Source organism: Thermobia domestica, chromosome 12, assembly GCF_964235325.1.
Source record: "Thermobia domestica chromosome 12, izTheDome1.hap1.1, whole genome shotgun sequence".
Lineage (NCBI taxonomy): Eukaryota > Metazoa > Arthropoda > Insecta > Zygentoma > Lepismatidae > Thermobia > Thermobia domestica.
Genome location: NC_137465.1, coordinates 104555068 through 104572213, shown reverse-complemented (window position 1 = coordinate 104572213; position 17146 = coordinate 104555068). Strand labels below are relative to the sequence as shown.

Genomic DNA, 17146 nt, shown 5'->3' with positions numbered 1-17146 from the left:
TAATAATGTCTCGTATAGTCGAATATTATCGTATGTGGCTTTTATCAGTGCCTCTCGGGGGGAACACAGAATATCCGTTGATGACTCAGAGTCGCCAACAACTGGAATCAAATTGTGCGATACTCACGTGAACTCTGGGTTAAAAAACTTGAAATAAGATGACGGAAATAGATGTGATGACATAGTACCAATTGATGTCTGGATGTAGGCTGTTAATATCAAATAGATTTTAATTTGATTAAGCAACACTATTTTATTTTCCTAACAATAAGTGGCAACGTAAACCGATCCTTGCTGAAGTGAACAAGAATCACTTCCAAAAGTATTTGAACATTCTGCATATAAATAGATAGATCTGGTGACCCAGATATATAAGCAACCAGTGCCATCAAACGCATATTTATTTCAATAGTCACCAAAGTTTGTGTACGTTTCTCCATGGAACCTATAGTCCAACAACCTTCTCAACTCTGATTACTTCTTCTCAGGACGGACGCGAACATCTTCCTCAGTTTTAAATAGTTTGGACAGAGAGAGATCAGGATCACAACTTATTCTGCAGTATTACAATGAAGTTACTGCTCCGCAGTGTTTGAATTAATCTCTTCGTCTCGAGTATTTCATCAACCATCAAAACAACGAAACATAATATATATATTTAAACTAAAGAAAATTCCAACACATTATACAAAATATTTTCAAAGTTATCTATTATAGATTATGACGACTTCCGGTTTTCAGGAAATACGTGTGCCAAGTCAGCAATAGCTCAATTGAGTCAAAGCCAACGAGAAAACCAGAAAAAAACTGAAGGAGAGTTTTACAAGACTTTAGGCACTTCTATAGTCCGACGTCCATATTTATGTAGTGTAGTATATACATAATTAATATAAACCAATATACGTATACATTAAAGCAATGTATATACAGAAATACTTATTCTCTATATCTAAGGTTAGAAAGGCGCTTTATAACTAAGATTCTAAGAACAAAACACTTGGTCAGTAAATAAATAAAACCTACATTTCAACTGTTATCTTAATTTATTTCAATATTAATATATAAAACTTTTCTCAGTTTTATTCATGCAACGATTAAGAAAATTGAATTAAAGCCAACTTCACGCATCTTGACGACTGGAATGATTTAATTGGCTCAACTCTCATAGGCATCTTGAGTACACACACACACATTCTCAAGTTATACGTACATTATTCATTCCTACAATAGCAATGTTATCAAAATAGAGCCTCTGCCGAATAATTTAAAAGTATTAACTTACTAATTCGAAAACGGCGTTAACTATTTTCGAGTGCTTCAACGCTCAATTTACTGAACGACCAACTCTAAACTGTGAAGGTAGTTAAAAAAATTACTACATTTGAAAATAGAGAAGCTACCACATTCCAATTAAGTTAATCATTAGGAATTTGGTGAAGGCTATCTTCTGCACTTGAGATGAAACCAGAACAGTTTCGAAACACCATCACAAAAGCCGCAGCCGCCATATTCTATCTTGAAGCAAATAATTTAAATCAATGAGTGTTTTTACTCCTTTAAGGATTCTTCGGTGGGCTGTGCTGTAGCCTTCGGTGCATCACTATCTTTATCCTTCTTCTTTGATCCTGACACGATATCGTCTATTCTCAGTAACAGAATAGCAGTCTGAAAGTAATATAAACAGCAATTGTTATTTATATTAATAAACTTCATGATGTTATGCTAGAAGTGTTTTCAATGATTACACTAGTTAACAAAGGTTTTGTTACATAAAAGGAAATACCTGTTCTTAAAGGAACTTTTTGCGCTGAATTCGAATATGCACTCGGTTTTTCTCCATCACGTACGATTTTCCCGTAACAGAGGGATTTTCGGGAAAATCCCTCAAAAATTTCCCTTTTCGTTTATTTTACACCCCAAGATCTTGTCCCCTTGCATATACTAACATAGAAATTATACCTAAGTATACTTTGATTCCTGTTTAACAAACCGTCCAAGTTTCGTAATAATCGCTTTATTCTTTCTAGAGAAATAAATATGTTTGTATGTATACTGTGTGTACTGTTTATTGCACCTTATAGTAATGCTTTCAGATCTCTTAAGTTGAGGTAAAACGTTTTGCTTTATTACCACAAACACATATATAAAATATAATACAATATAATTTACAAGTGTGACAATTTACAATAAACAATAATACAAATGTACCAAAAGGTCATGAAACGACAATCAAAACTATCACAATATATGAAACTTCCATTGGGTTACAAAAACGTACACTACTTCCTTCTTTTGTAAGAAATGTTGTATTCTCTAACAAGACCCCAACAATAGTCACCCATCATTGAAGGATCCCATCGTCCCTGGTACCTTTTCTCCATTGCCATTATATCTTGGTGGAATCTTTCCCCCTGTTCGTCGCTGAGAACACCTAGGTTAGCAAGAAAGAAGCTGAGGTGGGAGTGCAAAAAGTGGATTTTTAAAGACATCCTACAACCCAACTCTTTGTATTTCTGTATCATGTCCTGTACGATTTCTGTGTAACTCTCAGCTTTGTTATTGCCCAGAAAGTTGCGCACAACACACTTAAATGCTGTCCAGGCAGCTAGCTCAGCACTGTTTAACTTGCTGTCAAAGCTATCATCAAGCATTAATTTCCTAATTTGGGGACCAATAAACACCCACTGAAATCTTAGCATCACTCAGGTTAGGGAACTTATCTCGCAAATACTTGAAACCTTCACCAGATGTGTCCATGGCTTTGACAAAGTTTTTCATAAGTCCTAACTTGATATGAAGTGGCGGTAGTAATATCTTATTAGGATCTACCAAAGGAGCGTATTTGACGTTGCATTCTCCAGGTACGTAATTCACTCTAGGTTCCCATTCCTTCACTTCATAAAGTTCTTCATCTTCATAATGTTTGTCATCAGCTCGGCTATCCCATAAACATAGAAAACATTGGTACTTCGTGTAACCGCACTGCAGTCCTAATAAAATACCAACTACCTTGAGATCACATATTTGCCAACAATGGTCCTTGTAATTTATAAGATTTAGCAAAGTTGACATGGTGTCATAGGATTCCCTAATCTTCACTGAGTGCGCAAGTGGTATAGAAGGTTTTTTTATTTCCATTATGTAAAAGGACAACTTTAAGGCTGACCTTTGACGCGTCGATAAATAACCTCCATTCTTCTGGAACGTAAGGAATTCCTAGCTCCGCCATCAACCCATTTATATCCGTACATACGCACACATTATCTTGCATTGAGAAATAGCTTGAAAATTGAACATGCCTTTTCCTGTACACTGATATGTTCGTTTCTGCATCCAATAAGTTCCACTGCTGGAACCTTGATCCCAGAAGTTCCGCCTCTTGTTTTGTCAGGTGCAAATCACGGACTAGGTCATTAAGTTCACATTGCCGGATGAAATGTGGCTCGCGAACACAGTCAGGGATGAACGTTGGATCCTTGGATGTACATGTTGATGTCGATGGTTCATCAAGGTCATGATCATCATCAGAGTCTTTTGGCCATATCTCTTCCCAGTTGGTAGGGGGCTCGGGAAGTGGAAGTTCATCCCCGTGCGGAATAGGTCTAATTGCGGATTTAACGTTGGGATAACTTATTGTGTATTTGCTTTTTTTTAGAATGTCCCTTCACTACTGTGAGACAAAAATAACAATCATCCAGATGGTTGGTGGGTTCTCTCCACACCATTGGTACAGCAAATTTCATGAACCTCCGTTTCCCTTTGGCCCATGCAAGTAAAGTGACGTAGCACGACGCACAAATTATGTTGGGTGCCCAAGTTTTGTCCTGATCTCCCACACGACATCCGAAATATATATATGCTAGTTTCACCGATGGCGTAATGGATCTACACTGTCCTTTACAAACTGGCCACACACATAACAAAAACTATTTGGTGAGTTAACACACGAACGCCGTCCTCTTGACGCCATTGTACTGATCACAAACTAAACTTCTGGTCTTAGTTGGGTATAATGTCGTTAAGATCAAACATGAAAGCACTCTTAGCAGCAAAGACAACTTTGAAAGTGAAGTAGTGTTAAACCACACATCAATATAAAAATGTACAAAACTCCCTCACCAGGTGTCAAGAATACAAGAAAGAAAGAAATGCGCGGGGGGAGGGGCGAAACGATACCGTAGTGGAAAATTCAGACTGCATTAGTTCATTGTTGTCAACAATGAGTCTCTATTCCATTCTTTCTTTCTTTTGCATTCTGTTACATTTGATAACAAATATTGATAACCATTTCATGAACAAAACGAAAAAACTTGGAGAATTTTATATATATGTATTAAGATATACATATACTGTACGTTTAAAAAAAAATATACGTTGGAAGTACATTCTATTTTTATACAGTTTCTAATTTACAGAGAGCAATACAAGTGTGTTGTTGACTATTGTAAATATTCATTTTTATGTCTGTGTTTGTAGTAATAAAGCAAATAGTTTTTACCCCAACTCAGGAGATCTGAAAGCATTACTATCAGGTGCAATAAACAGTGCACACAGTATACATACAAATATATTTATTTCTCTAGAAAGAACAAAGCGATTTTTACGAAACTTTTAGGGTTTATTAAATATAAATCAAGGTATACTTAGGTATAATTTCTATGTTACTATATGTAAGGGGACAGGAGCTAGGGGAATAAAATATCTGAAAAAGGGAAATTTTTAAGGGAATTTCCCGAAAATCCCTCTGTTACGGGAAAACTGTACGTGATGGAGAGAAACCGAGTGCATATTCGAATTCAGCGCAAAAAGTTCCTTTAAGATCAGGTGATTTTTCTCATGTAACAAACAAAAAGTTTAAATTTGTTAACTAGTGTTATTTTCGTTATTTATACTTAATCCAGATATGAAATACTCAAATTTCAGTTTATTGGGTTATTGGGAAAGTCATGTTGTATTTTTTGTATATATTTCAAAGGTTGTTTCTTTACATACTGAAGAAAGATCAATCAATGATATATTATCGTTTTGTTCGATAACTTTCTCATATCTGAGTAAGCTTCATCGTTCTTCGTTTATAAAAGTCCCCGTCTTTAATAACCGTGAAAAACAAGTGCTAATTAACAGCCTCATCTGAATTGAACGTTGTATCACGCAACGAATTTTGAAGAGCGCGAAACAAGTCTGGCGGCACAAGGTCAGGGAAGTTTGGTAGATGTAGTAACAAATTCAATTCAAGCTTAAATGTATTTCTGACGGTTGGTATCAAATTTGGGTCTAATTGGTGTAGTTTCACGTTCTTCTGATAGAACATAACTTCTTTCCGATTGACGAGCTCCAGACGTTTTTGGATGATGAATTCGTTCAAACTGCTTCGTTGGAACTGATTGTTTGGTCCCTTGGTAGGAGCCCGAGAAAACTACAAATTTAAAATTACACTACTCTGAGACCATGTCCTTACTCTAAAACGGACGTCTGCTTTCGATGACATTTGAGGTGAATCATTGCGTCGGCACCAAGACTGTTTGCGCACCACATTATTGTAAATAACTGAATTCTCATTATTATTATTATTATTATTATTATTATTATTATTATTATTATTATTATTATTATTATTATTATTATTATTATTATTATTATTTTCTTCGTGTTTAATGTTTATGTCGCAGATGTTTATACGCGTAATCAAATTTACGCATCCCAGCTTCTTGAAGTGGGTATGCACGCTTTAATCATTAACGTTCAATGTTTCTGTAATCTCTCGTTTCGTGTTTGACTCGATCAATGCATCTGCTTTGTAGTCATCAATCTCAGTGGACCTGCTTGACCGCGAAGCGTCGTTAAAATTACACTCACTAGCATGGGATTTGGTTACAATGGTTGTCACTTAGTTTTGGTCGAGCATTGTTACCGTAAAATTCATGCAACTTTTCAAAAATCTAATACGCTTTCTTAATTATACGAAAGAAACACAGTAAAATAATGCGAAAATGCACCAGTTGATTTATCTTTAAACTTGTAGTGAAATTTGAAAAACTTTTTCCTCTTTCTCTCTCTTTGTATGAATGAAGCTGCAACTGTCAGATGGCAAATTACATAACAATAACACAGATGCAAATTGTTATATCTGAAGTGCATGTTTAAGTTGGACTGAAAATAACTTGTAGTTCTGTGCCAGTTAGGAGAATAAATAGAGGAAAATAAAATGTTTATGAATTATTTGGTCGATTTGTAAATACGCACCAAGGAGTATATTTTACGATATGTTGTGACATTAATATAGAGGAATTAAGGGGGTAGACTACTAAATATTTTTCAAAACCTGACAATTTTTCTTTTGCCCGTTTTTCGTAAGTGGAAAGAGATAATGAAATGCAACTTACTATCATAATAGATAATGTTATTCTACACCCAAATATACGAATCAAAAGAATAATCGAATGGCATTTAGAATCTCCCCCAACTCGTTTCATGATTCCAGAACCGAGTACCTTGTTTTTGTCTAAATTGTGATAAAGGTAGAAGTACAAGGGCCCAGGGGGCTTCTAACTCCCTTCGCTAGCTGTCCTTAGCTCAACTATATTTTGTAAAGTAACACACTGTAAGTCTTATATGTGCAAGATTAGGGAGGATACTAAATATCAGCCGAATAATCAGTGTTGCCATCCACAGAAATCACAGTGTGGCCAAATATGAATTACCCAAAAATCTAGGTTAAGACAGCGACTAGAAAAATGAACTCAACGGTAATTGATGACTTATGTTGTCTTGGTTCCTTGTTTACTACTTTTTAAATAATATTTGTACTTATTCTGTAATAACTTACATAAGTTATTACAAAATAAATACAAACATTATTTAAAAAGTAGTTAACAAGGAACCAAGACAACATGATACGTAATCAACTACCGTTGAGTTCCTTTTTCTAGTCGCTGCCTTAACCTAGATTTTTGAGTAATTCAAATTCTGGATACACTGTAGTTTCTATGGATGACAACACAGATAATTCTTCCGATTCGTATTTTCGGGTGTACAATAACATTATCTATTACTGTGGTAAGTTACATTTCATTACCTCTTTTCACTTACGAAAAACGGGCAAAAGAAAATTTGTCAGCTTTTCAAAAATATTTAGTAATCTGCCCCCTTAACTGCTCAATTTGGTAAGAATACACTTGCAATTGTGAGGAGCCAGGAATTGTAGTCTTGATCGTTTACATTCTTATTACAAATAAATCTACTATTGACAAGTTTCGGTAGGAAGTTATACATACTGACTGTCAATAACCCTCCTGTACTCTTCACGAATGAAACTAGCAGTTCCAAAGATGAACTGGTATCATAACTGTTGCAGAAATGCATCATGACTTTTCCGGCAACCCAATATAGGTATATATCTGGGAGGAGGAAGGGGAGGGGGATATAGCAATTCAATGTCCGGTTAGAACTTAACGGCAGAGAAAGGGACACTGAAACAATGTAAACAGTCCTTAGAAAGTCACTCTAGAGATACCTGCCGATATAACAAGTTCTTTTAATCTCCAGAATACTTCTTCCCTGTTGCTTTAAACTCTTTTAAGTAAAAAAAAAACGGAAGCGCAAAAGGTATTTTTTGCACCCTTGCGAAGACGTTGAAATATTATGTAGCCACATACAGTGACAAGGCGGGCCCCAACCTATTGAATTTCGCCACTGTAAGCTCACTTCCCATATGGGAGCGAGAATTGTGATACAAAATTAGTTTTTTCTCTGATAAATTCATTTTTTCCCCTTATTGTTACCTCCAAAAGCTCTAGTTGGTGCAAAAGCTTTGTATAATATTCACGAGTGATCGGTTTACCAAGTGAAAGACATCAATGAAAAAGATACCTTCCCCAAAGCATCCCCCCCCAAAAAAAAAAAAAAACTGAAGCCACGAACTCTGCGGTAATTTCATATATATGACCTTTGGAAGTAGAAAATCAAGACGTTTATATTGTTCTTCCGTTTTTGAAATACAGTAGTGTAATAATCTCATCGGAGGGTATGGACAAAGTCATACGATCAGCTGACAAAAAGCTTATTCGTCAGAGATCTGCATTCTGACTTCCTTTCGGTCAAATGTCGGAGGTAGGAGCACCCACAACGCACAATTGTCCAGTCAAACTATGAAATACTCATTCATCTAAAATACCTATAGCTTCCGGAGTATCACTCATTTAAAAGCGATCTTGGAGTACATTATCATGTATTTTTCCAATGATGTCGGGTGCAGTGACAGATTTTGGTAATCCACTTCGCAGGTTATAATCTTTCAGGCATTCATGATCGTGCGTAAACTCAAACACCCACTTAACATAATCTGGGTATTATGAAAAAATTCTCCTCGGTATTTTAATAACGTTATGTATTTCTGTTGCCTTCAAAACCTTCACCTAATACTTAACGACTGTTCTTTTTTAATAAACTTGTACGCACTACAATAGCACAATTACTTATAACTTCCCCTGTTAGCTGATCTAGACAATTGCATACTGAAAAATGGCCAATAATAATAATTTACTCGGTCTGCAATTAGTGCTGACATTTGGAGTATGATTCATCCATATGTTAGTAATAATTTCTTTATGATGAATTTCTTCCCCTTTTTCTATTTTTACTTTTTTCTTAACTGTTTCCCCTCTGCTGAAATCGTACTACGATATTGACCTGGCTACATGTTCTGCGAACATAACACTTAATATGGCGGAGAGTGATACTTCTTTTGTAGCAGGAGATGAGAACACACACCTATTTACACTACAACTTCAAACCTTCAATCTACTTCCTTTATTGTTTTCTACTCCGTCCCCTTTTTAATTCAGGAACAACTCCTGGCAACTTTCGATGTCAAATGTGAAGTCAAATTTCAGGAAGTTCGAAATGTGAATTCCTCAACATTCAGTTTTCGAAAACCTGTTAAAAATGTCACATTATGTATCCTTCAGAACGATGAACATTTGCTTTAGTCATGTAATTTCAGAATTATGGGGTTTATTTATTTATTATTTCATTAAGTATGCCATCATTAGACAGCCACACACGGAAGGAGTCTATCAATGACATCCGGTGGCAAGTGTTACTAGGTAGCTTTATATTACTGAAAGGAAAGATTTTGAAATGTTTTAACAATTGTGAAAAATGACTGGCTGTAAAATTCTGTCAATATATACGGTCACACAAAGTCTCTGCAACAAAGGGTCATCCCATGTAGTTTCTGAATTAAATGCTTCGAAACTCAGACTTTTGTGGTATTTGTCTATTTTTGAACAAAGAGTGTCCATCATACTTTTTGTATTTTTCTTTTAATATAGCTACGTTCATGTATAATAATTCGTGCTAATTACAGAATTGTGGCAATTGTTCAGCTGCAATGTAAGAACGTGTTCACTACTACTTTCAATTGCTACAGGTAAAAATCAGACTAAATTAAATTTAACTCACCTCAACAGCCGTCTTGTAAGTTTGCAGTTTCACACTAAGAGGCTCCCAAACTCCAAGTTCCTTCATGTCCACGATTTCACCTGTTTCTCCATTAATACCCCACGTACTACAGCCTACAAAAAATAAATTCATCAATTACTGAAGAAATTCACACTAACTTCCGCTCTATACTGGAAGAAAGTAATATTTACCGTCTAAATTAACACCCTACAATAAACAAACATACCATATTTATTCAATTTATAAGCAGGCACTGATTGTAAATCGACTCTCTCGCCCTCCAAAAATTAGAAACTTCGAAAACAAAAGAACTGAAATTTATTATTGAAGCATACAAAACACAAGGAATAAATTTTCTTAGAAAATGCTAATGAATTTTTTTTTTATGTACAAAATTTATTTTTCTTCCTGCGACTATAATTAGAAGGAAATTCACTGACTTACGAACACAATCTCTACAACGAAAAAAGCCTCTGGCGATATTTTTCAGAATTTTAAACTTATTACGTCGACGAAGGGTGTTATTTTAAAGAAGGAAGAACCATTTTCTGAACCATTAAACAAAACAAAACAAAAAATTACAAGTCATGTGGCTCCCCAACTCTACCCTAGCTTCACTTGGAAACAAAAAGGTGTCATGTGAAATTATGTGAAATTATATTTGTATAAATTAGTCAATTTTCTGCACTCGCATACGCTGAATCATTGCGACAAATACACTGAAGCTGTAAAATAAGCAGCGCGTCACTTGAAGTTAAAAACAACGCAGTTTAAAATTAATGGCTTTACGAACCAAATGCTGTCAGTGATAATGTAATTGTATTACCAGTTACACATTTCAAGTAGTTTAAAACTGGAATGGAAATCATCTGAGAAATCTAGCCACCACTGTAGAGTCATCCTAAATTACAAAAAAAAAGAAAAAAAAACCCTAGTTATGGTCCTAGTAGTTCAGTTAAGCTGCGCTATCTTCTACCTGATGCCGACATGTCGCTAGTGTGCAGGGAATTTGTAGACGAGCCGAAGATTTAGGTCAGTGGTTATCAATCTTTTTGAACTCCCTTGGGTGAATGTGATTATCCTGAGCGCCCCCTTCATCTTAACCCAATCCATCCATGCACAAAGCTGAATTAAGACTTGAACGAAGTAAACAAATGAAATGAAATCTTTGAGTTTTACGTCCCACGGTTATGCCGGTTAGGCTAAAGGAGACGGTGATGATGAGAGATGAGTGAAATGGTGGAATGAAGAACGTGGGAGGAAACGGGAGAACCCCGAGAAAACCCACGAGCACGGTGTTTGTCCACCACAAAGTTCACTTGGCGGGGGCTGGGATCGAACCCGGGACCCCAAGCACCAGAGGTGAACGCTCTACCACTGAGCCACCGCGCCCCCTTGAACGAAGTAGTCCAAAAACACACAAACAATAAATAAATAAATAAAATAAATTCGTAAAGTCACCCTTGAAGAATATATATATATATATAAAAGCGAAAAGAAATCTTATTTCTACAATTTTTCTTACATTAGCCATCTTTTCCCTTACGTTTTTCCTCAGAAGAATGCATTATTTTTTTTTCTTTAATATACACTTGCCTTCTTCATTTCCAAAAGAAAGGGATCAATGAGAGTTCCTTTTTAACATACTTTTTTGAAAAGAAACTTAAATGAATATTGTAACCAACTTGTAAAATAGTTTTAAAACGTTTGATAATTTGTAAAATGCATAATGGCTTCCATACAATAACAAGAAAAAGTCTTAACAGGTTATGAAATTTTAAATGACCCATAAATAGCCTATCGCTCTTTTCTGTTCTAGCGCCCCACTTTGGAAACGAGAACGCCCACGTTGAGAACTATTGGTTTAGGAGAAACAGCTAGTATTCAATACAATACACGCATTGCCATAGTCATAGGGCGTCTATTTACTAACCCGACATCCGTCGGGTAAGGTTTATTTGCCATCCTATCCTGGCTCCAAGTGGCTCAGGGTTCACACAGTTTCCGTAGTGGTTACAAGATACGTAAGAAGATCTGCCTACATCATCAACTTAAGTACTCAAGTTATTTCTATTTCGTGCATGACCCCTCTCGGCCTGTATTTGAGCTTAATGTCACACGCTAATGCACCAAGGTTAAGCGAAGTGATGATAATGAATGAAATGAGGAAAACAGGAGGAAACTGGAGAACCTGAGAAAAAAACCTGAAAAACAATCACAAAGCACACTTGGCGAGAGCTGAGATCAAACCAGGATCCCATACACCAGAGATTTCCTTTATCACTGAGCAACCGCGGCACTCTCCTGTCCTGTCCTGAATGGAGGGGCAATTTCAACTTTATTAATTTTATTCTGGAGTTTTTGGTATCAGCTATATACAACTAATAAAAGGAATATAATTAGTCAAACTGCCTATATTTGGCCAGGACAGAAGCACGGATTTAACTAATGTAATTTATTTACGATTTTATGATGAATTAGAACTGCTGGATTTATGTACTCAGAGAGAAAAAAAATGCATAAGCATTCCAAAAATAAAGAAAACGCCTCTCACTCAGCATCACGGTAATCTCTGGAAGTTCGGTGATGAATATACATCATGTGCGTGTTAGAAGTAAGAAGAGATGTGTAGCCTTGTAAAGGCCTCAGCTTTAGCACAATTGCATACTAAGGAAACAGTATGCACTAAATCTTTCAGTTTGATATCATTAACATCAACAAAGGTTTACGAATTTTATTTTAGCAGGAGGTTTCCATTATTTAACTTCTGTGCAAAGAAGCTTCAAATCATGTTTGAAGTACAAGAAGAGGCTGGCAAATTGTAATTTTCACATTTTAGAGGAATTGGAAAGAAAGTAACTACTACTCAGATTATAACAAAGACAATTTAAAGAATGAAAAAAATTTTCAGAAATTGTTCGCATAATTTTTCTAATACCATCTTTTACATGTATATATTTTTTATATTTAATGTTTCCGAACTTTTCTTTGCTCAGGGATTTAAACAAAACTAAAACTTATTCTTAGTAGCTGGGTAGTATTCTTAGTGACATGAAATGCGAACGTGAAATAAAAGCAAGGATAGGAATGATGAAAGAAACCTTTAGCAGTAAGAACAGTCTGTTTTGTGGGACCTTGAATAGAGAGCTGAGAAAAAGACTCATAAAATGCTTCGTGTGGAGTGTTGTACTGTATGAGGCGGAAACGTAGATATTATGTACAAGTGATGAAAAACGACTGGAAGCCTTCGAAATGTGGATGTGGAGAAGAATGGAAAGAATTAGATGGGTCGAGCGGAAAACGAATGAGTAGGTGTTAGAAATGGTGGGGGAGAAAAGAACACTTTTAGATATTGTTAAGAAGAGGAAGAAAAACTGGTTGGGACATTGCCTAAGAAGAAACTGTATCATGAGGGACGTCCTAGAGGGTATTGTGGCAGGAAAGAGAGGGAGGGAAAGGAGACTACAATTAACGGATGATATAAAGGCAGAAAGATCATACGTGAAGACGAAGAGGTTAGCAAAGGACCGTGGAGCATGGAAGCTTCTCAGCTGCTGCAAGTGACCTGCCAATAAGGGCAGAATACTTATGATGATGATGATGATGAAACTTATTAGATTAAGTACTGAAACGATACACTTGCACAGTGATACAAAGTTCAATAGTGTTAAAGCTCCAGCAGACACAGAAAAGTTAAGCTCGTTCATTTCTTTTCTCTCCTTAGGAATAAAACTCCGCACAACAATCCGAATTTTTAGGTCTTAGTTACAACGGAATCCGCCCCCCCCCCCAAAAAAAAAAAAACAACTAAAATTTACGTTATCACTTGGAAGTGTTCGGCCAAAGATTTCAGAAGCAACCCTGCTACCTTGATACAGAATATTTCTCCATTTTGCCCAGAGATAAGCGTAAATATGTCCCTGGACAGTTTCTCAAGTGCACTGAACTTAAAGAAAGAACACATTTGTCGAACTTGATACAATGTGTATTGATGTTCACAACGGAACATCTTATATTGATAGTAGCATTGCCCAATGAAACAATGCGCAATTAATAGAGGAGTGAAGAAAAGTGAGAAATCCAAAGTTTTACCGGCCAACACTCAAAAACACAGGAGATACAGAGGAAAAAAGATCTAGAATCATATGAAGATAGCAATGCAAAAGATACACTAACACAAAAAGAACTTTAAAATGATTAAAGTAGTCAAAATGACATTTACACAACAGTATAGTAAGCAAACATTGTATCCACATACATGCTCTCAATATCATCATTTGTAATGCAGTGTTGCCAACGGAGCACAAAATGAAGTTTTGTTAAATGGCACGGAACACAAATTATAACATCTAGAAAATCTAATTATGAGTAGGACCATACCTGTGAAGCCATGATGTACAGTGTTGCCAACGTTTGAGGATAGACCTATATGAATCTTGGATGTAGAAGAGTACATACAGTTCACGATTCGAACTAGTTGAAACCAAAATAAAAGACCACAAACAAGAATATAATCACTTAAGCTAAAAAATAACGGAAGAAGCACGGTGTCGAAGCATTTTTGCCAAAGAAAAATGTCAGAATAGTACCCAAACACAGCAGCTGATATGATCCATGCCCTTGGATGACCAAGTGGTCCGCAGACTCGCTGTTGGTCCAAATGTTCGATTTCCGATTGGAGCGTTCTGCAAATAGTAGTAGTTGGAATCCTACATTAAGTTAGATGTAGTGCCGGAATTTGTGTTCCATGTCATTTACCAAAACTTCATTTTGTGCTCCGTTGGCAACACTGCATTACACATGATTTTATTGAGAATGCCTGTGGGTATAATATTTGCTTACTACACTGTTGTCTAAATGTCATTTTGATTACTTTAATCATTTTGAAGTTCTTTCTGTGTCAGTGTATCTTTTGCATTGCTATCTTCACATGATTCAAGATCGTTCTTTTCTCTCTATCTCCTGTGTTTCTGCGTGTCGGCCCGTAAAACTTTGGATTTTTCAGTTTTCTTCACTCCTCTATTGATTGCGCATTGTTTAATTGGGCAATGCTACTATCAATATAAGATGTTCCCTTGTCAGTCCCTTCGTTTCTAATTTTAAAAAGAGAAAAATTTCTTTTACAACTATAGATGCAAATTCCCGATGGACCACCATCTTGATTTAAATCTTTTCCATCCAGCTTTAATGTCTTTCCTACTTCTCAAAATAGGGATTAGCTAAATTAACATCTCTGATGCATTATTACTTATCACCTAAACGGTTTCCTACCCATATCCGAGGCACGTCAAAAAATTTTTTTCGCGAGGTTGGCAACATTGATGACAGAGCATGTACACGAACATGTTCTAGTATTCTGTTGCAACAGAGACAAAATCATCCGAGTGGAGTAGCGTATGTGCGAGTAGCAGTTAGGTGAAATGGTTGCGTAATACGAAATCCCGTCAAACGTAAAGTAAGGTAGACCACACCATTTCTTTGCGTCAAATGACAAAAAGTAGCTGGTATTCACCGGGAATTGTGTGCCATTTACGGACAACAATGGTGCCGAGTGTTTCGGGAAGAGCGTTCAAATGTTCACGACGACGAATGTAGCGGACGGTGTAGTGTTCATACGGACCATCTAATGGAATGCGTTGACAAAGTGCGATCCAATCGCCAGTTCATAATAACTGAACTCCCCACAGAATTTCCAGAAGTGTCTGCGAAAACAGTGCATCGAATTATGACTGACAACCTGGGTTACCACAAATTGTGTTCGAGATGGCTACCAAAAATGTTGACAGACGTTGAGAAAGAGCAAAGAATAACAGCTGCAAGTGATTATTTTGCCTGCTGGAGAGAGGATGGGGATAACCTCTTTTCTGACATAGTAAGAGGGGATGAAACTTGGATATCATATGCCACTGGGAAGTCGAGGTACCAGTCAAGGCAACGGCAGCACTCTTGTTCTAAAGCAAAGAAATGCAAACACCATCACTTCACAAAATTATGGCAACCGTGTTTTGGGATCAAAAAAGTTATTCTTGTGGAATTCTTACGACAAGGACGATCAATTACAGCAGATGTCTATTGTCAAACACTGAATAATCTGCGACGTGCCATTCAAAATCGGTGGAGAGGAATGTTACGCTCTGGAATTCTTCTGATCCATGACAACGCCCGCCCACACACAGCTGCTCGTATTGTTGAGGTAAATTCAAAGATTTCGATGGGAACTGTTCAATCATGAGCCTTACAGCCCGGACCTTGCCCCAACGATTTCTTTTTCTTCACCTGAAAAAGTGACTTGCATCGAAGAGTTTCACCGACAGTGAAGTGCTCAAGACATTAATTCTAAACTGGCTATACTTTCACGCGTGGCAAATTTTTACGCAGGGGGTATATGGAAGCTCGCGCCACGCTAACAGAAATGTCCAGGGGTCCATGGTGACTACGTCGGAAAGTAGCCAAGTTATGTATTTGTATATCAATCGCAATAAATTTCTTTCCAATTATTATCGTGTTTTTGATATTTTTTTGACATGCGCCTCGTATTTCAACGTCGAAGAACACTTACCTGTTGCATGTTTCGCACGCAGAGCAGTGAGAGTCCGAATGGTATTAGCACCACAATTCTGTGCCAATGTTCGAGGTATCACTTCAAGGGCTTGAGCAACTGCTTTATAAGGCCACTGCATTACTCCCTGGACTGATTTGCTCTTCTCCACTAGCGCCTAAAAATAAAATACTCAGTATCACACATGGTATAAAAGCATCGTAAAAATATGGTACTTCTTTCCTAAAGCTGTCTTCTGAGTTGTTTTGTTCGTGGAGCTCGTACTACACATTTGTACCAGATAAAAATCCGTTCTTAGAGGAAATACTTCTGTATAATACTAAATCAGAATTTCTGCATGTCAAAATCCTATCCTACCTCAACGTCGTACGGCAACGAAACTCTCATTAGATATGCTAAGACGAAGAAGTTTTTCCTTACGTCAATATAAGACTGTTCAAACTGCTTACAAATTTATACAAAGACAGTTATACGACGACATTCAGACCAAGTATTCGTTTTAATATCCTACTAAAACTCGAAATCGCACTATAATTTTACTTTGTCGTCTACAGTTAACATGTTTCTAATAATATACCTATAATCATAATTCATAGGCATTATTCAACTACTTTTAAAAACATACGGAATGGATTTCACAGATTTATGTCCCAATTATGTACAATGTGTGTTGGTTTCTTAGTTATTTAAAACTGGTTTCCAAGATTGACATGATTTCATGAAAGCCGAGCATATTAAAAGTAAAAAATCTGTCCACTAAAGATTGCAGATAGGGCATACACTATATCCTAAAATATGGTAAATCCACCCTTCCACAGGTAGAAGTTTATACAATTCAGTTTATTCACCATTAAATATTTATGCAACCGATCCGCATGTGTTAAAAAAAGATAAAAATATATAACACTTAAGTACGGTAATTGTAGAAACAAAATACTTACCTGTGATACAGCCATTTCGATAGCACCACCACCTGGTAACAATTTTGGTTCTAGGAGAATATTTCGCGCAACATTTAAAGCATCTTGTAAGTTGCGTTCTATTTCATTCAGCACGTCTTTGCTTGGACCACGTAACAAAATGGTGCATGCCTTAGGATCATTACACTCCGTAATAAAAGTGAAA

The 17146-nt window shown here is 36.4% G+C and overlaps 1 protein-coding gene across 1 annotated transcript; it reads right to left on the bottom strand.

The window, feature by feature from the left end:
• Nucleotides 1-1024: 1024 nt before the first annotated feature.
• Nucleotides 1025-17146, bottom strand: CCT3 (chaperonin containing TCP1 subunit 3; the record flags this gene model as incomplete). The annotated part of the gene is given in 4 exon segments (XM_081733921.1): nt 1025-1665; nt 9463-9575; nt 16022-16178; nt 16963-17146. Coding segments are annotated over 4 exon segments (571 nt in total), but the record flags the coding sequence as incomplete, so codon positions are not given.